Source organism: Mya arenaria, chromosome 10 (assembly GCF_026914265.1).
Source record: "Mya arenaria isolate MELC-2E11 chromosome 10, ASM2691426v1".
In the NCBI taxonomy this organism is placed as follows: Eukaryota; Metazoa; Mollusca; class Bivalvia; order Myida; family Myidae; genus Mya; species Mya arenaria.
Window position 1 is genome coordinate 42,227,976 of NC_069131.1, and position 25,875 is coordinate 42,253,850.

At 34.3% G+C, this 25,875-nt stretch overlaps 1 protein-coding gene across 6 annotated transcripts; it reads left to right on the forward strand.

Moving 5' to 3' along the window:
- Positions 1-375: 375 nt before the first annotated feature.
- Positions 376-12,354, forward strand: LOC128204051 (copine family protein 1-like). 6 transcript variants are annotated; one of them, XM_052905381.1, is made up of 8 exons: positions 377-616; positions 1,499-1,788; positions 3,682-3,789; positions 8,293-8,393; positions 9,674-9,790; positions 10,292-10,423; positions 10,921-11,026; positions 11,707-12,354. In XM_052905381.1, the coding sequence occupies exons 3-8, from the start codon at positions 3,684-3,686 to the stop codon at positions 11,910-11,912; spliced, it is 768 nt and encodes a 255-aa protein (XP_052761341.1). In that variant the 5' UTR covers positions 377-616; positions 1,499-1,788; positions 3,682-3,683; the 3' UTR covers positions 11,913-12,354. The 6 variants fall into 6 exon arrangements, with proteins under 6 accessions (XP_052761345.1, XP_052761341.1, XP_052761342.1 ...); XM_052905382.1 differs by having other exon boundaries at positions 1,602-1,788; XM_052905383.1 differs by having other exon boundaries at positions 1,696-1,788.
- Positions 12,355-25,875: the final 13,521 nt, after the last annotated feature.

Sequence of the window (25,875 nt, forward strand, 5' to 3'; positions counted from 1 at the left end):
AATATTTTTACAAACACTCTTTAATAAGTATCTTAAAGGGACTCGTGCAGATATACATTTATGTCGGCGATAACATTTTATAAACAAACTTTAGAGTAACTTAAAGGGATTCTTGCTGGTAGTATGTCAGCCACAATATTGTTTTATAAACAAACGCCAACCAGCATTCAATTTTATCATTACAAGCGGCTAAATGGGATGAAATAGAACTCTTATTTAAAATTTTGATGATATTTCATTATTGTAACAAGCATTTTGTAAACATTTAACATCATATTATTTGTTTCGATGTCTGACCTTATGAAACGTGAACGCGTCCCTTTAAGTATCGATGTTTGCTTTTATTTGCATTGAAGGACAAAGTTAAGTCGTATAGATGCGAGTGCTATACTGCACTTAATTCATAATATGAGTGTGTTATCAAAGTTTTAATTGTGACACAGTTGAACATCTAGGATGAGTATGGTATGAACTACCGTACCAAAACGTACTTTTCAGTTTAAGGATAATACTATTTATGAGTAGAAAGTGTGAACTTAACCTGTTGACCATATATTCGATGAATGTGATTGCATTTTGTCATTCACATAGTGGAAAATCAACGGAATAGATAAAAGTATGTTTATTTAATTCTACGTAATTTCTACATGTAGATCTAAGTGAAAGTTGTTATCAAGTTGTATGAACTTAAATTTACCTGTGAATATATTTTATAAAAGGTAGGCCATGATAAACTTTTATTTAATATTTATGTTAATAAGATAATATGTTTTCACTGGAAAAAAAACTTGTTTATTGAATAAAGTATTAACTTTATACTAATAAGAGTTTTTGAAGTTTACTTGAGAGTGTATTTCATATATAGGGTCGTGGTAAACACACCTGTATATGATAGTTTATTATAACTTGAGGTATCCGGTGTACACAATGTTAATTGTTAATTGTTGATGCCTGCTAACACATCATTTTATTTAGGTATCATTTGAAATGGTTTAATGTTTAGAGGAAGAATATGTGAATAGTATACATGTACTGCGACTTTGATTTTGAAAGATTGAACAATCGGTTAGTTCACTTCCGATTTCAGTTGAAATAAAGCACACAAATATAAATTGCGATGGCCTTGACTGAAGTATGAGTCTGATCATTAAGTGTATATATTAGTAACCAGGGGCGTAGCTAGCCCTCTATTCATGTGGATTCATAATTGTGCTAGGGGGGTCCGGGGGCATGCCCCCCTCGGAAAATTTTGAAAACCATTGTGCAATCTGGTGCCCTCTGGGCGTTCTGGTGTGCTTTATTTAGTACTGGAAAATGGACAGTTTTAGGATCATGTAGTCAATTACGCATACTGCAACTTTGGTTGATTTTTTTGTCAAAATAATGTGGGTTCAGCCGCGTACATGCGTAAAGGCAGCTACGCGCCTGGTAACCTTCAAGTTAATGCTTTTCAAATGATATCGACATGGTCACTGGGCATCATGATTTAACATTTAAGGCCAATGGCTTAATGAAGAAATGTGTCTTAAGATGAACAGTATTCACTGCAAAAAGCTTGATCGTCATTGATTTTATCTTCATGGATTATATTACCCAATCAGGAAGCAAGTGAATGCATGTTGACATTACGTTTCAAGTGATGGGATGTGTGTATAAAAGACTGAACACGGCCAATATATTCTCGTATTTATCTAGTGTGCTCAGGAGCAGGGAAATAAACATAATTGACATTGCTTACTGTGCTGAGTGTCTGCATTTTGGATAATTGGATTAAAATCTAGGGAAAAGGTTGGTTCTTTAAAATGATATTTACTACTATTATTGTTTTTTTATTACTATAATTGGCTACCTGGGCCCATGATAAGGAACATTCTCAAGTCAAGTCTCAAGTCAAGACCATTAGCTGATTTTGAGAGGAGGGGCGCGCACCCTGCGCCCGCCCCCTCTAGAAATCGTCTAAGTTTACTTTTTATTTTAATATGGGAGAAAAAAATGCACCATTTCCGACTACAAATTGATAAACAAAATGAGGGAGTAACCTCATCCCACCATGCAAATAGTTTCTGCCATATACTTTTGGTTCTAGGGTAGGGGCGTATGCCAGGAGGTTGCGCCCCCTCTAACGTCAATTCCTGGAGCCCCTGTAGACTCCACCTTAACAAAGACTTTAAAGTTTTCTTAAATTACCAAAACAATATTCTAAATAAACAAATAAATGTAATTAATTGTACAATTCAAATAGATGTAAAATCAGCAGGTTTTCATCATCAATACTCAACAGGAAGTAAAAGTTACATTTGTAGTATTGCCTCTTAAAATATCATATAGCTAAAGGTCACAAAACGTTTATACATATAGATAAAAAACATCCTCGTAAATGACGCAAATCAATGTATTTATAATGACTATGATCACTTCTAACTCCTACGTGTATTTTCCTTACTGGAACAGTTTCGCATTTCATTTAATACGGATATTAATTCATTCAATTTGAGAGAAAGATTACGCCAGTAACGGTTACCGTAGTTATATCAATAATAACAATTCACTAAACTTGTATAAAAGTTGATTTGGAGAAAGGAGGAACGGCAGCAAAATCCATTTGATCTAAATAAACATCAGCAATAAATTGACTTTCGTGAAGGAAATTAATACATGTTTTGTTTCCCTAGATATGCGGTTTACAATAAAGACTGCCTTTCTACTGAAACAAAATTCCGATGATTTTTAGAAATTAATTATTTCAAGTTTAGACATTAAATTATTTTTACCTGAATTTAGCATTGAATTTAACTTCTTATAATAATTAACTAATTTAATGTTAAACTAGCTTTTATTGCTATGTTTTACCATGTTCCATGCATTTTTTTTCTGATTGTCAGGTATAAATTCCGTATAATTATCGTCTGCTTCTGTGTTCATGTCGGGGCCCCCCTACTGAGGGGTCACGTGACACTGTAGGCGTAGCCTTATCGTAATCGGCGTGGAGTCAATTCTGTTGGATACTGGCCGTAGTGTTCCGATTGCACATGTATCTTTTTTTTCTAAAACAAGGTTAAATTGATAGGTCAAGGTCACAGTACTCATCTATGCCGTAGCCCGCCTACGTCCTAAAGGGCCAGACCGCCCACCCCCATCCCAGAAGCCTTTGAAATTCCCCATTTTTATTGGATGTGTATTTCACGATGTTTATTGGTAATATATTTACTGCTTCACTGACATTTTACTCCATTTTCCCCCCGAATGTTTGAAAAATGACTAAGAATTTAACACAACTAACATAAACATGATAAAACTGGGTTCATATGCCTTCAACATGGCCGGGCCTTACAACGAGAGGATGATTTATTTACGCCTGCACAGGAGGAATATATGGATAATTTCAGTGGGTAATTTTTATACATGTATCTTATACCAAAATTCCACAAAACTTCACTCTATGTAGGCGTAATCGAGCCATTATTTTATTGTAAACCTTGAGTGGAATAGTACGTTTTAAAACCTTCAGTTTTTGTGGTTGCGTTACCGTCAGATTGTTACCAGTTATGGCACACACATAAATATTTGCGACATGCCTTTAAAGATTACTATTTTATTTTTTTTAGTCGTACAAGTCGTATCTGTTCTTTATTTTCTTCATTCTGTTGTATATTTTGTTTGTCTCATAATTAATCATTCCAGGTATGGCATCCCGGAAGTTCCGTGCGTACGCGGACCGCTTCTCGACGCTCACGGAAGTCGCGGAAGCCATCAGAGAGGAGGGACTTGGAAAATGTGGACTCATTTTTGGTGAGAATTTATTATATTTTTTCCAAAGAAAAACTATCGAGTTATTGTTATATGCTCTTTGTTGTCGGTGGTGATGCCGTTGTGCATAGAAACACTTTCGCAGTGGTCATAGTTCAAATAAGGGCCACCATTTATTACAATCGGATCACCGAGGCCATTTCCCATCGAAAACAACCTTGGATGTATACTGGTACATCAGTTAAATAGTTCGTAAAATAATTATAATAATTTTAAATAATCTAAGTGTTTGACGTGTTTTTTTATAACAAAGTTCCTAGTGATGTGTATTAATGCCAAAAAAATAAGAATACTAAGAGTGAAGTACTAAGGTTTAACTGCTAATGTAATTACTTCGCAATCTGCTTGCAGCGTTCTTAAATGTTAAATATTTTGACATTGAGGTTGCTTTTGATGAAAAATGGCCGGTGTGTTCCGTCTTGTATTCGATGCTCGATGCTTGCGCTTAAGAAAACAACCGCCATTAGAATATAACCCCCATTTTCAGCCAATAGCAGATTTGCAATCATTCGGTACTAGACTTAATCAGTGATCTGAAACACAATCCCTGCGTCATTGACAATGTGTCAGCCAATGAGATTGTATTCTAAGTCAGTTAGATGACCTGAAGTTGTATCTTAATTATTAAGAAGGGCTCATTCGCAACGCTAACTCCGCCCATCTTAATCATTAAGATTTTACTCATGTCAACTAACTGACTTATACTACATTGTCTAATGGTATTTGCATAATGTCCGAATAGAGATTTAGATAATTATATTGTTAACGTCGAGTCATTCCGAAAATGACGTCACTGATTCACCGCAAGGTGATTGTACGCGCATAAGTTTGATTTAAACAGCAAAACGGGTCATTTTTTCAAAACAGTGATTGGTATAAAAAATGTTAGTTCACTTTTTTGAAACAAAGGGACATAAATAATAGGTCACTGAGGAATTCTTATGAACCACCGAAATAATAAAAATAGGAAAGCTGATAATAACTCATCGATTACCTGACAAAAAAGTGTTTAAACGTAGAATACAGTCGAGCCCATTGGCTGGAACTTCCAGGGACCAGATAATACATCGAGCCTCGAAAATTTCGAGGCAATCGGGATTTTTTACCTTAAAAGAAATCGGTCCATTACATCCAGCTCGAGCCAACGAGGCATTCGAGCCAAGCGAGCTCGAGCCAACGGGGTCGACTGTTTCTTAATTTTAACAGATCGTTGCCTTATTTGAAACAACCAGTAACGCGTTGTATAATACAATATATTTATTTTTTAAAACAACATATCACAAACAGTTAATAATTTATTATGTGCAGTAATTTTAAAAAAGGGTGGGGTTTGTCGCCATAGCCCCATGGTTGTCGTGTCTGTCAATCATCCATGGCGTTGGTGAAGAGTGTGGGCGGTGCATGGTAGGGTGGTGATTCATTATCCGAATATATATCGAAATGGACCTCCGCGAAGCATTGCGTATCTCTCTCTATCAGACATTTCCACGCACCTAGTCAGAAACATAACGAATAAACAGTGAATAGTGAATGAACGAACGCACAAACGGATGAATTAAATAAGTGCGTAAATGAATGTATAAGCGAACAAAATAGGGGAATGATTGAGGGAGGGAGGGAGGGAGGGAGGGAGGGAGAGAGGGCGTTTACAAAACGCTCGCAAACGTTTTGTTTTGTATCCCTGTTGCAACACAGCGCATACACGTTAAGCGGGAAACCAAACAGCGAACGTTCGCCACAAACATCTTTACTGAACGCACTGACGGTTTCCTAGAAAAAGTACCATGTTTACCAATGTTTAGATAATTGGTAATTTACATGATGATTTGATTGCAGAAATGCATCGCAAAATGTGCAATTAATTACTCCCAGGCCATAAAACATAAAGCGGTTCGTGTTGCCCATGCCAAGATATTTTCGGAAATTTATTTATATTTATGCGAAAAGCTACAGAAACAAGCCCAGCAGCAAAAAGTTTAAACATTAACCCGGTTTAATGGCACTGGGTAAACGGCAAAGACATAGAACATAAAAACAAAAAATCACCAACAGGACATAGAACATAAAAAAACAAAAATCACCAACAGGACATAGAACATAAAAACAAAAAATCACCAACAGGACATAGAACATAAAAAACAAAAAATCACCAACAGGACATAGAACATAAAAACAAAAAATCACCAACAGGACATAGAACATAAAAAACAAAAAATCACCAACAGGACATATAACACAAAAACAAAAAATCACCAACAGGACATAGAACATATAAACAAAAAATCACCAACAAGACATAGAACATATAAACAAAAAATCACCAACAAGACATAGAACATATAAACAAAAAATCACCAACAAGAAACATGGAAGAACAGCACAAAACTCTACAAACAGCACAGTGCATTCATACTATATATATATATATATATAAATGGGTATGTTTATCAAGGATTGTTAGGTACCGCCTTGGAACGGTCAGTAAAATGTAAATTTTCTGGCGGTTTTAACCAGTTTGTGTGCACAACCTCACTCTTATCCCAACATTCCAGAATAAAGTAAAAACGTAAAAGGTAAATCTGATCAAAATATGCGTAAACTTGAGAAATCATGTTTCACAATTACTTCCTAATTTTATTATGGTGTTACGGTTGCTGTTGATGCAAACAACATTTATTTCTTTGCAGACTGAAAAGATTATACGATGAACAGTTGAGGGCAGGGTATCATGGTTCTATTTAGATAAATAAATGTATTTTGTAGGAATACATTACACGATGAACAACACAGATTAGGGCAGGGTATCATGGTTCTATTTAGATAAATAAATGTATTTTGTAGGAATATATTACACGATGAACAACACAGTTGAGGGCAGGGTATCACGGCTCTATATTGAAAAATAAATGTATTTTGTAGGAATATATTATACGATGAACAACACAGATTAGGGCAGGGTATCACGGCTCTATATTGAAAAATAAATGTATTTTGTAGGAATATATTACACGATGAACAACACAGATTAGGGCAGGGTATCATGGTTCTATTTAGATAAATAAATGTATTTTGTAGGAATATATTACACGATGAACAACACAGTTTAGGGCAGGGTATCACGGCTCTATATAGATAAATAAATGTATTTTGTAGGAATATATTACACGATGAGCAACACAGTTGAGGGCAGGGTATCACGGCTCTATATAGATTAAATGAATGTATTTTGAAGGAATATATTACACGATGAGCAACACAGTTGAGGGCAGGGAATCACGGCTCTATATAGATAAACGGCCGCACATTGAAGGAATAAATTACACGATCAGCAACACAATTGAGGGCAGGGAATCACGGCTCTATATAGATTAAATGAATGTGTTTTGAAGGAATATATTACACGATGAGCAACACAGTTGAGGGCAGGTAATCACGGCTCTATATAGATTAAATGAATGTATTTTGAAGAAATAGATTACACGATGAGCAACACAGTTGAGGGCAGGTAATCACGGCTCTATATAGATTAAATGAATGTATTTTGAAGAAATAGATTACACGATGAAGAACACAGTTGAGGGCAGAGTACCATGGCTCTATATAGATAAATGAATGTATTTTGAAGGAATAGATTACACGATGAGCAACACAGTTGAGGGCAGGGTATCATGGCTCTATATGGATAAATGAATGTATTTTGCAGGAATTGATTACACGATGAGCAACATAGTTGAGGGCAGGGTACCATGGCTCTATATAGATAAATGAATGCATTTTGAAGGAATAGATTACACGATGAGCAACACAGTTGAGGGCAGGATATCATGGCTCTATATAGATAAATGAATGTATTTTGCAGGAATAGATTACACGATGAGCAACACAGTTTAGGGCAGCGAATCACGGCTCTATATAGATAAATGAATGCATTTTGCAGGAATAGATTACACGATGAGCAACACAGTTGAGGGCAGAGTACCATGGTTCTATATAGATAAATGAATGTATTTCTCAGGAATAGATTACACGATGAGCAACACAGTTGAGGGCAGAGTAACATGGTTCTATATAGATAAATGAATGTATTTCACAGGAATAGATTACACGATGAGCAACACAGTTGAGGGCAAGGTATCATGGCTCTACATAGATAAATGAATGTATTTTGTAGGAATAGATTACACGATGAGCAACACAGTTGAGGGCAGGATATCATGGTTCTATATAGATAAATGAATGTATTTTGCAGGAATAGATTACACGATGAGCAACACAGTTGAGGGCAAGGTATCATGGCTCTACATAGATAAATGAATGTATTTTTTGTAGGAATAGATTACACGATGAGCAACACAGTTGAGGGCAGGGTATCACGGCTCTATATAGAAAAATAAATGTATTTTGTAGGAATATATTACACGATGAGCAACACAGTTGAGGGCAGGGTATCATGGCTCTATATAGATAAATGAATGCATTTTGCAGGAATAGATTACACGATGAGCAACAAAGTGCAGGGAGAGAAGACGTTTCATGGGAAGAGTTTACATGAAATATGCGAGGACAGACTCAACCCGTACCAAGAGGTTTGTGAAATTATATACCTTATTTCTTCTCATTCTTTCTTATATTTTCATATCATATGTTATCATAGGCTTAACTATCTTATCCTTCAGGGACGGATTAAGGATTTAGTCTTAGATGGGGTGTACTGTTTAGGGGCGTAGCCTTTTGACTTGCTCCCCACCATCAAAACCAATATTAGTTCGGTTAAATTGTTGAGAAATTGCTCCCCTAATTTTTTCTATCAATTTCTAGTCCGAAATAGTGCATATTGAGCATTTTCACGGCAATGTATCTAGAAGCACTTATTATATCATTATGTTACTCTATGATATCGAACTTGCAGAAACCTTTAAATGACATGTATGTATGTATGTATATCATATATCTGTAATGTTTAAAGCAATACATTATATAAATGATTTATATGTTCAAGTGTGTGTTAAAGATATCTTTAGCTAGTTTAACAGATTTTACGACAAACGACAAATATGAGCTCCTGCCATCAAGTCACTGTTGTTTAAAAAATATATGAGATTTGTTTCATTGTGAGTTTATAACACAACACGATTTGTATAAAGATATAAAATACATATTGGCGATTTTCGGCGCCTTTAAAGTGTGAAATTAATGGCCACGTAGATAGATATTAACAATTTTTATATAATATATAAAGGCTAATATGTCTTATCATATTTTGTTTTGTTTTTTATTATTAAAGTTAAATTATTTAAACATGATAACGCATTTAACTTAAAAGAAAATGATTCAACGTATAGTGTGCCCGTTTATGATATTCAAAAAACAAGGATGTCATTTTGGGATGCAAAGTGAGTGGTGACCCAATATCGATTAGGTTTTGTTTAAAAGGGTTTAAACTGAAGACAACGTTTTTGTACAGTTTTACGGAACAAAGTATTACAAACAAGCTTTTCTGACCATGCCGAATTACATCATAGACAAACACTGCAAGAACTTCCTCATTTGAAGTGGATGTTTACACAGTTTTCTTACATAGCAGTGATATTCATGTAACAATTCCCTTTTAAACGATGCAACACTGATATGTGGTCACTAGCAGGGGCGTAGCTAGCCATCTATTAATGTAGATTCATAATTGTGGAACAATCGTAACAATTCGGCCATCTCCGGCAAGCTTCGGGATAGACAAGTATGTTATATATTTGCCGAGTTGTTCCGATTGCATTTGTACATGGGATTCATTAAGCATCGATTTAGGATTTCATTTAAATTTATTTCAGGTTATCCAGATTTTAGGCCAATTCATTTAAATTTATTTCAGGTTATCCAGATTTTAGGCCAAACACTAGAGTACTTTGACGACGATAACTACATCCCTTCTTACGGTTTTGGTGACATCACAACAAAGGATCAGGGCATATTTGCTCTCAAAAAAGGGGTCCGTGCTCTAATTTGCTTACCTACCTTGTTATGTTACATAATAAAGAAATAGAAGACAGATTTTGGTTTAAATACGATATATTTTTTCAAATACTGGTAAAATATACCACGCTCCTTGGTGTTTTCAAATATGTTTGATTAAAAGCAAACACATCTGTAAAATTAACTTGAAGGGGCTCGCTCATGTTTTGTAAAATGCATTTTTTTCTGACTAAAATTAATAGTGGTTTATCATTATTTTGAACAGTGTTAGTAACGGTTTTCAACAAAAGGCTTACTAGGTTATTTATCAACCAACTTTTGTAAGAGTCCTTGTGGGCGAGCGGTTTAGTTGTTAATATTTTCTCCAAAAAATGACTTAACTGGCGAGAGTTCGTTCCCCACTACAACCAGTTTTGTATACTTAAATTGTTGTTTTCTGCAATTTCGAAATCAATAAAGAAAAAAACTATTATTAACATGACCGATTGCCTTTAACGTTAACTGGTTTTGATTTCAGGGTGACTGTAAGGGATTCAAGGAAGTCCTTGACGCCTACAACCGCATTACCCCGTCGGTAAAGCTACATCGCCCCACAAATTTTGCCCCTCTGATTTACAAAGCCATTAGTATAGTCCAAGCGACAAAAAAGGTAAGCTTATTTTACTTGTGAATGGCACAGTTAGACGCGGGTATAGATGAGCGATACAGGACACCGCTAGTCTTCTTGTCTAGTGTCGGTCGCCTTTCGGTTTCTAATTAAGTAACGGTGTAATATGCTAATTTATGATTTAGTAGAGCGGATTATAACCGTGATTAACCTGAGACTAAGGCCAACACTCAAACTAGTCGGAGACAGTCACATACCTCGCCGAGGATAGGTAACACTGTCGAATAACAAATATATGCAGAATATGTTACAATTTTGGCAATCATAACAACTAGGCTAAAATCATTGTGGAGTTACGTGCCTTGATTAAACTAAGAAGTACAAACCCATTTGCAGTGCTCTATATATAAGATGAACTGTTCTAGTTATACAGTTAGCCACCATTTCAGACAAAATCTCAAGTTCCAGTATCCTCCGTTTGCCTTCCATATTTGCCTATTTTGACATGTTACTGATTTCGATTTCCGGTGCATGCGCAGTACCACATCCTTGTCATTGTAGCGGACGGACAGGTAACAGCGGAAGACGAAACCAAACACGCGATCGTGGCCGCATCACATCACCCACTTTCAATTATCGTGATAGGTAGTAACTTTAAATTCTTCGGATTTTTTTACTGTTTTTAGCTGGTCTTTTTTTCGGAGACAAAAACATCGTCATAGACATAGCGGTGTCGGTGCGATTTTTTTTAGAATAAGCAATTACTAAAAGAGCGTTTAACATACTTGGAAATATGGGGTCATGTTTACGACAAGTCTCAAATCGGAGTTCAGTCAAAATTGGCAAAACTGCAAATATTTCATTGATTTTAAATTAAAGTTATGATGATGAAATTTGCTGAAATTTTATTAGTGTTGAAATGTTTAATGTTCAAATTTATATTTGTAAAACGAATGGAATAATTTGGATATTGCCTAAGATTATTGAATTTACAAAGGCAGAGAACATCGAACAATATATTATAGCTTTTATTTCTGAGTTGTCAGAATACAATAAACACTTCTGTTTATTTAAAATCGAGTCATTATATGGGGCAATATCTTAAAAGTGAGGACACTGACATTTCGGCCATTTAGATCTGGGACGGTATTTAATATAGGTCTTTATTGAACCTAAGAACGATGTAACTAATCGGATTTTTCGATATAAATAACCGACCTACACAATAAAAATCAATGGTGTATGCCAATAAGATTGACTTAGTTGAATATTGAATATCAGAACAAATTGTGATTGTTAAATTAACACTCGTTTATTTTAACCAGGAGTCGGGGACGGTCCCTGGGGGATAATGAAAGAGTTTGATGACCGACTTCCGACGCGCAACTTTGACAACTTCCAATTTGTAGACTTTGCTGAAGTGATGAGTAGCTCTTCGCACCCGGCCGCTGCATTCGCTCTCGCCTGCCTCATGGAAATCCCCGACCAATACCGCGCCATTAGGCAACTGGGGTATCTGGAGGAGGATTGATCGTGTAAATTGTGGTTAGGTGGAATACGCTGTGACCACGCCCCAACAGTGGAATCGTATACATATACATGTACATAAGGCTTTATTGTGACATGCTCTTCTGTGTCAGTATGTGCTAAATATAGACTGTGACACTGTGTAGGGGAAACACATAATCGTGGTATTGTACATATACGGGGAAGTTTCACTTTCCATCAGTTGCAAAGATTTTGCCAAGGATAATAAGTGTCTAGAATCATATTCGACACATTAAATCATATTCGTGTGCATGTATTTTTTGGCCGGGAGGCGTCTGGATTCACCCTGACTTAGTGTGAAAATCTAAGGAATGAACGGAATAAAACATTAGATTTTCATTTGTCATTATAAACCTTTTTTTTTTAGAAATTACGTTGGACTTTGTTAAATAAGTCAAATAAAATAAAGGTTAATCGGAAACGAGCTCTTTGGATCTCTGATTTTTCAAAACTTAAGGAATTTTATTTTTCCCACCTCAGATAAGTAGATCCCAAACTTTAACCATGCTAGAAATTCTTATCTTGCCCACGGGCAAAGATAAAACGCCCGCATGGAACTCCTTTTTAATGGTCATCACATTGTAATTACCTCCCTTGTCGAAGAGCGTCGTCTGTAGCATCATAAAATCCATGCCTTGTGGCAATATTTAGAATGCTTATTAATGATTTCTCGCTTTAAATGTCACCATAAAAAAGTTTTCACGCACCTTTCAAGAAATAATGCTTCACTCTCCTCAGAACTATTAAAATACCGATTTCACTTTTAACATAATCTGATTCACTGCGCGCATGTCCATGACAACCACAAATTATCACATATATCCATACGCATTTATTTTCACTACGCGCAAAAGAGTTCTAACCGCTCGTGTAAGATACTCGGTAAACCTCGTTTCCGAAAAACACCCTACGCTCGGGTCGGGATGAACCTATCTTACACTCTTGGCCATGGAAGATACTTATATTCTTCACAGTAACTGTTAACCGGTGCATGTAGGTCTTAACCTTTGACCTAAACAGCACCTGGTGAATGTGCCAGTGTCTTATCCACTAGACTACCCAGAATGGCCAGATCATTCCCATTAAAGTTGTAATAACATTCATTCTTGCATAACGGACGTGTATTTCCGGTCATGTGACTAGTGCTGGAAAAACTCGTTTCACACCCCCATGTAAGATGAGTCACGGGAAACAATGCGCCACTTCTTATTTCTTTTATTGTATGGTTTATGAAAAGTACTATGACATTTCAATAAAGCGCAATCAAAAATATAAGTATGCAATAGTTTAAATTAAAATTGAAAAAAATAATAATTCTTAAAACCGCGATTTTTAGAGGAACTATTTGACGTCAATACTGGTCAAAACGGTACTTACAGTGTGTGGCAGTACGAAAATATCCACGATGGGTATATGAGAATTTAATATGGGCAGTTCACGTGAGGTATAATAATACACAATGTCGCACGCGCTTTTTGGTGAAATGTACAAAAGTTCATTTTCTACTTCATTTTTCCACAAATTCATAAATTAAGATATGCAAGAAAAAATATCAATAGTGTGATTTTGGTCCCGATCGAAAAATACGACCCTCGGGCACGCTGGGTGCAGTTTTTCTATCAATATCGGAAACATATGATATACACTTATACAATTACCAGTTTACCATGAATAGTATAAGGCATATTTGCGCTTAACCATAAAAATTGTTATGGACAGACAGTGTATGCTGGTTTGCAGAAAAAAACGGTGAATTGCAAATCAGACATAATCCTTAACGTTGATGTAGATGTAGATAAGATTTCATGATGTTAATCTATGCCAACTCTGGAAAAAATATTCTATGGATGCATTATTTGGACTTGACTACATGAATAGAATCACGGACATAACAGACCATGGCCATTACGGACCAGACAAATTATTAAATCCCTCCATTTCTACTTGTACTGTATACATAAAGAATGCAACATTTTAAGAATAAAAATACATAAAAACGATCACTTACTAGACAGTATTAATGCATGTATAATCTACTCTCTTTACAGTATACACACAAAGTTTTCTATGGAAATCGATCGTTTATCCGAATTATTTTATTCTTAAATCCGAATACTACATGTAAATTGAAAACAAATGTTGAGACTGCGTTTTATTTATAGAATGTCAAGTCAATTTTGTTGTTGATTTCATAACTTGTACATACGATATACCAGAGTTTTACATTAACTAGACAGTGTCAATTCAAAGCGAAATATGTTAAATTGTCTTTTTCTTTTGCCTCAATTAACCACAATAACTTCCAGCAGAACTCGTTCACCAGTATATGTCAACAAATAAAGTCTCACAGGTAAATCTGTTTTAGTGACATCACATTGCGGAGTCCATTTACTATTTAACTTGAAAACCGTTCTGTATTTTCGACGAAAGTACTTTATTCTTCAGCGATAATTTATCTATGTTCTTCCTATAGATCATCTTGTCCAGAAATGAGGAGAAGGTGTTCTGTGACCTCTTGGTGCTGTATTCCAGTTATGTTGTAGAGGTTAGAGAACTTTATTTCCCTTTCAGCACTGAAGAGATTGCAGTCAATCAGGTAATGAGAAACGGTTTCAGGTTTACGACATATACACCAGGGTGTTTCTTTAACTCCAATTGTGTGAAGGTGATCATTCAATTTGCAGTGCCCACTCTGGAGCTGTAGAAGAATGCTTTGGTGTGGAAGGAAGTTGAATGAAATTTTCTTCTGTTTAACACAGGTGCATCCTCGTCACCCCAGTAACCAAGCATGGTATAGGTTATGATACAGTGGGGTGCCGAGGATGCAGAGGTGCGGTTGGAATGTAGTCTTCTTGCCTTTTCTGAAATGTCACATCTTCTTGCCCATTTGATATGAAGCACGTTTCTTGCTACTAAGTTGATGTCACCTTGGGAAACTACTGTCATAAGACCCTCATTCAGCAGCTTAGCCTCTTTTGCAGCTTTTTTGGCCAGCATATCAGATACCTCATTTCCTTGAATGTCAGCATGGCCAGGAAATTTTAACATGCATGTTTGATTGTTCACAAGATTGCAGAAGGTTTCGAATTTCAGTGATCAAGCTTTTGTAAGAAAAGAAGGACCATCCTAAAGTGAGAAATCCAGCTGAGGTTTAACTGTCTGTTAGTATCCTTACATTTCGTATTTGCTTCTTATTTCCCTCATCAATAATTCACTGTAAAGTCATTTTTATTGCCACCAATTCTCCAACTAGTATTGAAGCACTCTTGGCAATTGGCTGGCTCAGGTCTACTCTTTCCTGATTATTAAAGTATATGCAGGCTCCTGATCCACATGGCCCTGGATTGCCTAAGTATGATCCATCTGTGAATGCAATTGTGGAGTTCTTTTCCTGAATTCCTCTACTGTATACAGGTGATGATTTCAAATGTGAGAATTTTACCAAATTAAACGACGGCCCTAGTACTCCTCGGCCCAAAACAGCGGTCCATTTTTATATATAAAAAAAAAATACCGGACCAATTTATCAGTGTTTATGTGTGTACTTTACTACAGGGAAAAAGCACTACTTGCGTTATAATCCTCACTGCACCGTTTCAGATAAGTAATATTGTTGACACTTTGCCAACTGACATCCAAATTTATTTACGTATGCATAGGAAATAGACGGACGCAGGTTGATAGAGGAGATGTCGAATATTTCTGTGTATTTGTCAAGTAAAAATATTTACTCTTGACTTACCTTAGCCGTCACAGAGATTTGATGATTGTAATGTAGGCCTGATTCGGCCACCGTTTTTTGCGCTATTTATTAGCCATTCTCAAACAATATTCTTGTAAGTGAAGTGTATTCTGATTGGCCAATTATATCGTGCGCACGACTTAATTATCTCGTATCTCGTGTGCACTCTGACTTAGTTTGTCGCATATACACATGTCACCTCTGTGCCATCGTATCGGAGAGCCAATTGATAATACACATAATGTCTCCACAACGGTTGCTTTGGCAGGTCTTTTGTATGACTTGGCCAATTTGATTGATTATACGACTAAACCCCCAGCAGAGCTATTGAAAAAGTGTCTTCTAACGGTTGTAAGTCGACCGTACACGAGAATTTCGAGTACTCCCACGTGCCGATACATTGTATTTAGAAAAGCACTGATTATGTTTATCTTTCGGAAAAATATTTCTAGTTATCTTTTTATAAATCTGTATTTATTTATTGATTAATGCATTTATTTGCTCACTAATATATGCAATAAACTTATCGCCGTTAAAGTCAGATACAGTTACTCGTGTATCATTCAAAAGTGATATATTTCTTACAGACGTAAGAAACCGTTTCGCTAGGACGAACACCAATTTTATATTTTGTATCGATTATATAACTGATACTAACACTGTACTCTCATTCAGGTGAATATATATATAATGAGTTCACTAATATATCCAAAGAAGTAAACCAAATGACTCCACACTGATTATACAGTGCTCTATAAGGTCGTTCGACTGATTGCATATATCAGGGATATTGGAACGACTTCAAGAAGATTCGCTAAAATCATATCAATAACTTATAATTTCAAGAATGGCGTAGTGAGAACTCTTTAAATGATGTTTTCTGCGTCATATGATTATTATATTTCAAAATTCCACCTGTCAGGTTCCATGCGCTGTCTCAAGTCCCCCAGATGTCCACGTTTCTCACATTGGGTTGAACGTTGATAAGTGTAATCTCTTGTATGTTTTTCCATGCTTTGGTAGACACAGTTACTTTAAAGATGCACTCTTACTCCCAAATAAGATTTACCACAATTAATAGAATTGTTTTAATATACCCAAAACGATGAATAAATGTCGAAAAGAATGGTTCTCATAATGGATACCGAGTTTAAATGAAAAGAAAGGTGCAGAAGACACGGTATTTCTACCTTATGAGACCACAGTAGATCACGGTAGATCTTTTAGCACTCACCAATCTTTTTTTTGGCGTTTTCACCTATTAAATGAACGGTTACAATCTTATCAGTTATTAATATAGTTTCCATAAATGCATTATTTAGTAAGTAGTTAAAGGTTTATCAGTCAAATTAATGATGGTTATACATGTGTTTTTATTTTAATAAGAATGCCACAACAAGGTCCATGTAGGTTTTCTTAATACGAGGTAATTTTCCTTGCTAGATAGTGGTTGCACGCAAACACCTCTCCTGTAGGGTAACCAATTAACATTTGGACCTTATTCAATACCTTTTTGGGTATTCCCAAACAACTGAAATATTAGTTCATCAAAGAATTAAACATAACGAAAAAATAATTTTAATATTTATTAAGTTCAAACAAAATCAATATAGTTTGATACAATACAATACTACAGGGGCAAGTTTTCGATATTTATTTTGTCACATGTTGGAGCAGTGTGTCACACACAAATGCATACAAACAATGTCCTTATAATGCAAATTCTCTACACAAATACTTTAACAACACTGAAAAGCTCGAGCATACTGTTCCATTCTGTCTAAATGTTGCCGGCCCCTCCGGCACATGCCCTGATCAAACCTGTATACTACCAGTCGTCAAAAATAAATAATTACAAAGTTTCAAAGAGTCTTAATTGCGCCTCTTAATTCTTACTAACGGTGATACAGATTTGATCATATATCCTTCATAGGAATGACAGCCGCCCACGAAAAACACCCGGAGGATGAAACGTGTTTACCGTAGCGATGCACGTAGGGCTTAACTAAAACAGATAACCCCTAATTCATTCCTCAGAATATAGGAACTACGGAATCCATCCGGACATGCATGCATGTATTAACACATATCAAAAATATGTATACAAACATCCTTTTTTCGAATTTGAATGAAATCGATGTTCGCTGTTAGAAGTCAAGACTACAACTGATTTGCCCGCCAATATAACCAACTACCCTTGCTCGAATATCACGGGACCTTCACGCTCAAATGACCCGCGCATCGATATAAGAATGTCACATCAATATGAGAACGCCACATCGTTATAAGAATGTCACATCAACACCTTAATGTCACATCAATATAAGAATGTCACATCCATATACTAATGTCACATAAACATCGAAATGTCATAGCAATATAAGAATTCACATAACATTAGAATGTCACATCAACACAATAATGTCAAATCAACATATGAAAGTGACTTCAGTAAAAGAATGTAACATAACATAATGTCACAACAATATAAGATTGTCACATAAATGTAAAAGTCTTATCGATCAACACAAGGCCCTAAAATAGAGCGTCAATGTATTGGATATTTTATTTTCCATTGCGTTTCCCGTGAAAAGCCGGATACAGGTTAGCAACCAAGCCATTGTGTCACCAGTGAGGTGTAACCCATTGTGTTATCACTGAGTTGTCACACAGAGCCACAAGTGCTTCATGGAAGACTGGTCAATCATATCTAGGTATCTTGGCGCCAAAATCATTATCCTTGAACATAACAAGATCAGCATCATCACAACAGCACCACAATTATCGTTTTAACCATCTTCATTATAATTTTAATCATTAACTTTAATATCAGTTAAAGTTTATATTTGTGTTGTACGAATGACATTGATATTCCCATTAAATATTATCTTTTTTTAAGTTGTAAAATTCAATCAGGCAATGCTATGATCAATCTGTACCATTGCAAATGCCACTGATGGAGCATCGTTCAGATTGTAAGAGGTATCACTTCGGGTTGCAAGGTGGGACTTTCCGGTTCTCTGGACACTGAAATATTGAACCACATATAGGTCTAGTGAGGGTAAAGTTAAAAACCGTCATCATGATTAAAAATAATGTCGATCAAGGGTAATAATTTGTATTTAGGATAATATGGAATTTTGTAATCTTATTCTTAGATGGCCGTGTACAACTTTTAAAAATGAAATCCATTTAATGAACGTCATTTCATATCTTAGTAAAAAACCCAAAAGTTCGTTGTCGATAACATGGAGGTATGTAACGTTATTGTTTAATGTCCGTAAACAGTTGTATCAAGTCAACAGAAAGAAGAGTATAAACATTATTTGTGAAAATCCCAACTTCCCTTCAAACTTAACAAGAAAACACTGTACCCACAACATAAACCCAAGGTTAAACTATAGTCTATCAGGGGTCATAACTTGTATTTAGTAAGGTAAGATATGAAGGTACGTAATATAATTGTGTGATGGTACTGAACAATGCTGTAAAGTATGCACGCTGACAACAATGCTTAAACGATAAATATAGCCCTCCCTTTTTTCGAAAGGTCAAACTAGAAAAATACAATCATTTTGCAAGACCGAATTGACAATCAAAAACACTAGTATCCCCTGTACAGTGACTGTAAGCATTTTTCATCAAAATTACAATTGACCGTGTGTAACCGAATCGTTGTTTTATCATTTCTTTCAAACTCAAGTTTTATATACAATGCTCACCTGCTCCTGTCCAAGTACAATACGTGATATGTCATCCAAAGCTTAATGCATGGAGCATTGCTTCCAACCCGTATGGTGGGACACACGCTGAAACATTGAACAAACGAAGTCACTTATATTAAAAAAACAACAACGTTAAGTATATAATAAAATCAAGTTTCACCATCAAATAAACAAATGTTAACGGTATGAATTGAAAAGCTAATAAACAAATATCAAACCAAGCCCCTCAAATGTGAAACATTTTATTTAAAAATACTATATTTTGACATACACGAAAATGAAATAGACATTTTCTGCTACCTGTGTTCGGTTAAAGAAATCTTGGGAAAGAATACTGGCACCTTTTAGCATTTTCACTGTAAGATTTCTAAAACCAACAGAAAATGCCTTCTCAATTTTCGTGTATTTGGAAAAAATAAATCATAAATTCGAAGTATCATTGATATGTTTAATAAAATAAATGATTTAATAAGAACATTTAAAAATGTTGTCCACATACTTTAATTAATTCATAATAAGACTATGAAATATAAAGTGACCTACTTAGTGAAAACATTCTTTCAAGATGAATTGTTTAAAAACAACAATGCTGGGCCAAACAATGTAAACAAAAAATAAACAAGAAAGTGACCAAAATAATACATATCTTTGTTGATGAAGTTGTCCACATAACCTTACGCAAACCTGACTGCAACTGTAGCCGCATAACGCCTCTTCGCCAACTCCACTGCAGAGGGCATCTCTTCTGGTTGGATGGCTGGCCACTTCAGGTACCCTGGACGCTGTAACATCTATATTTATATAAAACATCGATGCAGTAACTTATTTCAATTAGCAGTTTATATATAAAATAAGCAAGTGTCATAATTAGACATACAATTGTTAAACATGTGAATTAAAGCAGGTATAAACTAATGTCATTCGAATTCAATTAAATTATGTTCATTCAACAAATATTTTCATATGAATTAAATCAGTTTTATATTATTTTGCACTCTCATTTGATGAGCCTTTCCTACTTGTTTAATTATAAACCACGTTTAGATTTATACAAATGAAGCCCCTCCAATGTGAAACATTCTTTTTTTAAATATTAAATTTATTTCATACACGAAAATGAAATAAACATTTTTTGCTACTTGGGTTCGATTAAAGAAATCTTGGGAAAGGATGCTGGCACCTTTTAGCATTTTCACTGTAAGATTTCTAAAACCAACAGAAAATGCCTTCTCAATTTTCGTGTATTTGGAAAAAATGAATCATAAATTCGAAGTATCATTAATATGTTTAATAAAATAATGGATTTAATAAGAACCTTTAAAAATGTTGTCCACATACTTTAATTAATTCATAATAAGGCTATGAAATATAAAGTGACCTACTTAGTGAAAACATTCTTTCAAGATGAATTGTTTAAAAAACAACAATGCTGGGCCAAACAATGTAAACAAAATATAAACAAGAAAGTGACCAAAATAATACATATCTTTGTTGATGAAGTTGTCCACATAACCTTACGCAAACCTGACTGCAACTGTAGCCGCATAACGCCTCTTCGCCAACTCCACTGCAGAGGGCATCTCTTCTGGTTGGATGGCTGGCCACTTCAGGTACCCTGGACGCTGTAACATTTATATTTATATAAAACATCGATGCAGTAACTTATTTCAATTAGCAGTTTATATATAAAATAAGCAAGTGTCATAATTAGACATACAATTGTTAAACATGTGAATTAAAGCAGGTATAAACTAATGTCATTCGAATTCAATTAAATTATGTTCATTAAACAAATATTTTCATATGAATTAAATCAGTTTTATATTGTTTTGCACTCTCATTTCATGAGCCTTTCCTACTTGTTTAATTATAAACCACGTTTAGACTTATACAAATGAAGCCCCTCCAATGTGAAACATTCTTTTTTTAAATATTAAATTTATTTCATACACGGAAATGAAATAAACATTTTTTGCTACTTGGGTTCGGTTAAAGAAATCTTGGGAAAGGATGCTGGCACCTTTTAGCATTTTCACTGTAAGATTTCTAAAACCAACAGAAAATGCCTTCTCAATTTTCGTGTATTTGGAAAAAAATGAATCATAAATTCGAAGTATCATTAATATGTTTAATAAAATAATGGATTTAATAAGAACCTATAAAAATGTTGTCCACATACTTTAATTAATTCATAATAAGGCTATGAAATATAAAGTGACCTACTTAGTGAAAACATTCTTTCAAGATGAATTGTTTAAAAAAACAACAATGCTGAGCCAAATAGTGCAAACAAAAAATAAACAAGAAAGTGACCAAAATAATACATATCTTTGTTGATGGAGTTGTCCACATAACCTTACGCAAACCTGACTGCAACTGTAGCCGCATTACGCCTCTTCGCCAACTCCACTGCAGAGGGCATCTCTTCCGGTTGGATGGCTGGCCACTTCAGGTACCCTGGACGCTGTAACATTTATATTTATATAAAACACCGATGCAGGAACTTATTTCAATAAGCAGTTTATATATAAAATAATCAAGTGTCATTATTAGATATACAATTGTTAAACATGTGGATTAAAGTAGGTATAAACTAATGTCTTTCGAATTCAATTAAATTATGTTCATTAAACACATATTTTCATATGAATTAAATCAGTTTTATATTGTTTTGCACTCTCATTTCACGAGCCTTTCCTACTAGCTTAATTATAAAACATATAAGTGAAGCCCCTCCAATGTGAAACATTTCATGTTTTTAAATATTAAATTTATTACATACACGAAAATGAAATAAACATTTTCTGCTACTTGGGTTCGGTTAAATAAATCTTGGGAAAGGATGCTGGCACCTTTAAGCATTTTCACTGTAAGATTTCTAAAACCAACAGAAAATGCCTTCTCAATTTTCGTGTTTTTGGAAAAAAAGAATCATAAATTCGAAGTATCATTAATATGTTTAATAAAATAATGAAATTAATAAGAACATTTAAAAATGTTGTCCACATATTTTAATTAATTCATAATAAGACTATGAAATATAAAGTGACCTACTTAGTGAAAACATTCTTTCAAGATGAATTGTTTAAAAAACAACAATGCTGGGCCAAACAATGTAAACAAAAAATAAACAAGAAAGTGACCAAAATAATACATATCTTTGTTGATGAAGTTGTCCACATAACCTTACGCAAACCTGACTGCAACTGTAGCCGCATAAAGCCTCTTCGCCAACTCCACTGCAGAGGGCATCTCTTCTGGTTGGATGGCTGGCCACTTCAGGTACCCTGGACGCTGTAACATTTATATTTATATAAAACATCGATGCAGTAACTTATTTCAATTAGCAGTTTATATATAAAATAAGCAAGTGTCATAATTAGACATACAATTGTTAAACATGTGAATTAAAGCAGGTATAAACTAATGTCATTCGAATTCAATTAAATTATGTTCATTAAACAAATATTTTCATATGAATTAAATCAGTTTTATATTGTTTTGCACTCTCATTTCATGAGCCTTCCCTACTTGTTTAATTATAAACCACGTTTAGACTTATACAAATGAAGCCCCTCCAATGTGAAACATTCTTTTTTTAAATATTAAATTTATTTCATACACGAAAATGAAATAAACATTTTTTGCTACTTGGGTTCGGTTAAAGAAATCTTGGGAAAGGATGCTGGCACCTTTTAGCATTTTCACTGTAAGATTTCTAAAACCAACAGAAAATGCCTTCTCAATTTTCGTGTATTTGGAAAAAATGAATCATAAATTCGAAGTATCATTAATATGTTTAATAAAATAATGAAATTAATAAGAACCTTTAAAAATGTTGTCCACATACTTTAATTAATTCATAATAAGACTATGAAATATAAAGTGACCTACTTAGTGAAAACATTCTTTCAAGATGAATTGTTTAAAAAACAACAATGCTGGGCCAAACAATGTAAACAAAAAATAAACAAGAAAGTGACCAAAATAATACATATCTTTGTTGATGAAGTTGTCCACATAACCTTACGCAAACCTGACTGCAACTGTAGCCGCATAACGCCTCTTCGCCAACTCCACTGCAGAGGGCATCTCTTCTGGCTGGATGGCTGGCCACTTCAGGTACCCTGGACGCTGTAACATTTATATTTATATAAAACACCGATGCAGTAACTTACTTCAATTAGCAGTTTATATATAAAATAGGAAAGTGTCATAATTAGACATACAATTGTTAAACATGTGAATTAAAGCAGGTATAAACTAATGTCATTCGAATTCAATTAAATTATGTTCATTAAACAAATATTTTCATATGAATTAAATCAGTTTTATATTGTTTTGCACTCTCATTTCATGAGCCTTTCCTACTTGTTTAATTATAAACCACGTTTAGACTTATACAAATGAAGCCCCTCCAATGTGAAACATTCTTTTTTTAAATATTAAATTTATTTCATACACGAAAATGAAATAAACATTTTTTGCTACTTGGGTTCGGTTAAAGAAATCTTGGGAAAGGATGCTGGCACCTTTTAGCATTTTCACTGTAAGATTTCTAAAACCAACAGAAAATGCCTTCTCAATTTTCGTGTATTTGGAAAAAATGAATCTTAAATTCGAAGTATCATTAATATGTTTAATAAAATAATGGATTTAATAAGAACCTTTAAAAATGTTGTCCACATACTTTAATTAATTCATAATAAGGCTATGAAATATAAAGTGACCTACTTAGTGAAAACATTCTTTCAAGATGAATTGTTTAAAAAAACAACAATGCTGGGCCAAACAATGTAAACAAAAAATAAACAAGAAAGTGACCAAAATAATACATATCTTTGTTGATGAAGTTGTCCACATAACCTTACGCAAACCTGACTGCAACTGTAGCCGCATAACGCCTCTTCGCCAACTCCACTGCAGAGGGCATCTCTTCTGGTTGGATGGCTGGCCACTTCAGGTACCCTGGACGCTGTAGCATTTATATTTATATAAAACATCGATGCAGTAACTTATTTCAATTAGCAGTTTATATATAAAATAAGAAAGTGTCATAATTAGACATACAATTGTTAAACATGTGAATTAAAGCAGGTATAAACTAATGTCATTCGAATTCAATTAAATTATGTTCATTAAACAAATATTTTCATATGAATTAAATCAGTTTTATATTGTTTTGCACTCTCATTTCATGAGCCTTCCCTACTTGTTTAATTATAAACCACGTTTAGACTTATACAAATGAAGCCCCTCCAATGTGAAACATTCTTTTTTTAAATATTAAATTTATTTCATACACGAAAATGAAATAAACATTTTTTGCTACTTGGGTTCGGTTAAAGAAATCTTGGGAAAGGATGCTGGCACCTTTTAGCATTTTCACTGTAAGATTTCTAAAACCAACAGAAAATGCCTTCTCAATTTTCGTGTATTTGGAAAAAATGAATCATAAATTCGAAGTATCATTAATATGTTTAATAAAATAATGAAATTAATAAGAACATTTAAAAATGTTGTCCACATACTTTAATTAATTCATAATAAGGCTATGAAATATAAAGTGACCTACTTAGTGAAAACATTCTTTCAAGATGAATTGTTTAAAAAACAACAATGCTGGGCCAAACAATGTAAACAAAAAATAAACAAGAAAGTGACCAAAATAATACATATCTTTGTTGATGAAGTTGTCCACATAACCTTACGCAAACCTGACTGCAACTGTAGCCGCATAACGCCTCTTCGCCAACTCCACTGCAGAGGGCATCTCTTCTGGTTGGATGGCTGGCCACTTCAGGTACCCTGGACGCTGTAACATTTATATTTATATAAAACATCGATGCAGTACCTTATTTCAATTAGCAGTTTATATATAAAATAAGCAAGTGTCATAATTAGAGATACAATTGTTAACATGTGAATTAAAGCAGGTATAAACTAATGTCATTCGAATTCAATTAAATTATGTTCATTAAACAAATATTTTCATAGGAATTAAATCAGTTTTATATTGTTTTGCACTCTCATTTCATGAGCCTTTCCTACTTGTTTAATTATAAACCACGTTTAGACTTATACAAATGAAGCCCCTCCAATGTGAAACATTCTTTTTTTAAATATTAAGTTTATTTCATACACGAAAATGAAATAAACATTTTTTGCTACTTGGGTTCGGTTAAAGAAATCTTGGGAAAGGATGCTGGCACCTTTTAGCATTTTCACTGTAAGATTTCTAAAACCAACAGAAAATGCCTTCTCAATTTTCGTGTATTTGGAAAAAATGAATCATAAATTCGAAGTATCATTAATATGTTTAATAAAATAATGGATTTAATAAGAACCTTTAAAAATGTTGTCCACATACTTTAATTAATTCATAATAAGGCTATGAAATATAAAGTGACCTACTTAGTGAAAACATTCTTTCAAGATGAATTGTTTAAAAAACAACAATGCTGGGCCAAACAATGTAA

Coding starts and splice junctions, on each gene's coding strand:
- LOC128204051 (XM_052905385.1), top strand. CDS start 3,684: ATGGCATCCCGGAAGTTCCGTGCGTACGCGGACCGCTTCTCGACGCTC. Junction 3,790..8,292: donor AAAATGTGGACTCATTTTTG/GTGAGAATTTAT, acceptor TGCATTTTGCAG/GAATAGATTACACGATGAGC. Junction 8,394..9,673: donor GACTCAACCCGTACCAAGAG/GTTTGTGAAATT, acceptor AATTTATTTCAG/GTTATCCAGATTTTAGGCCA.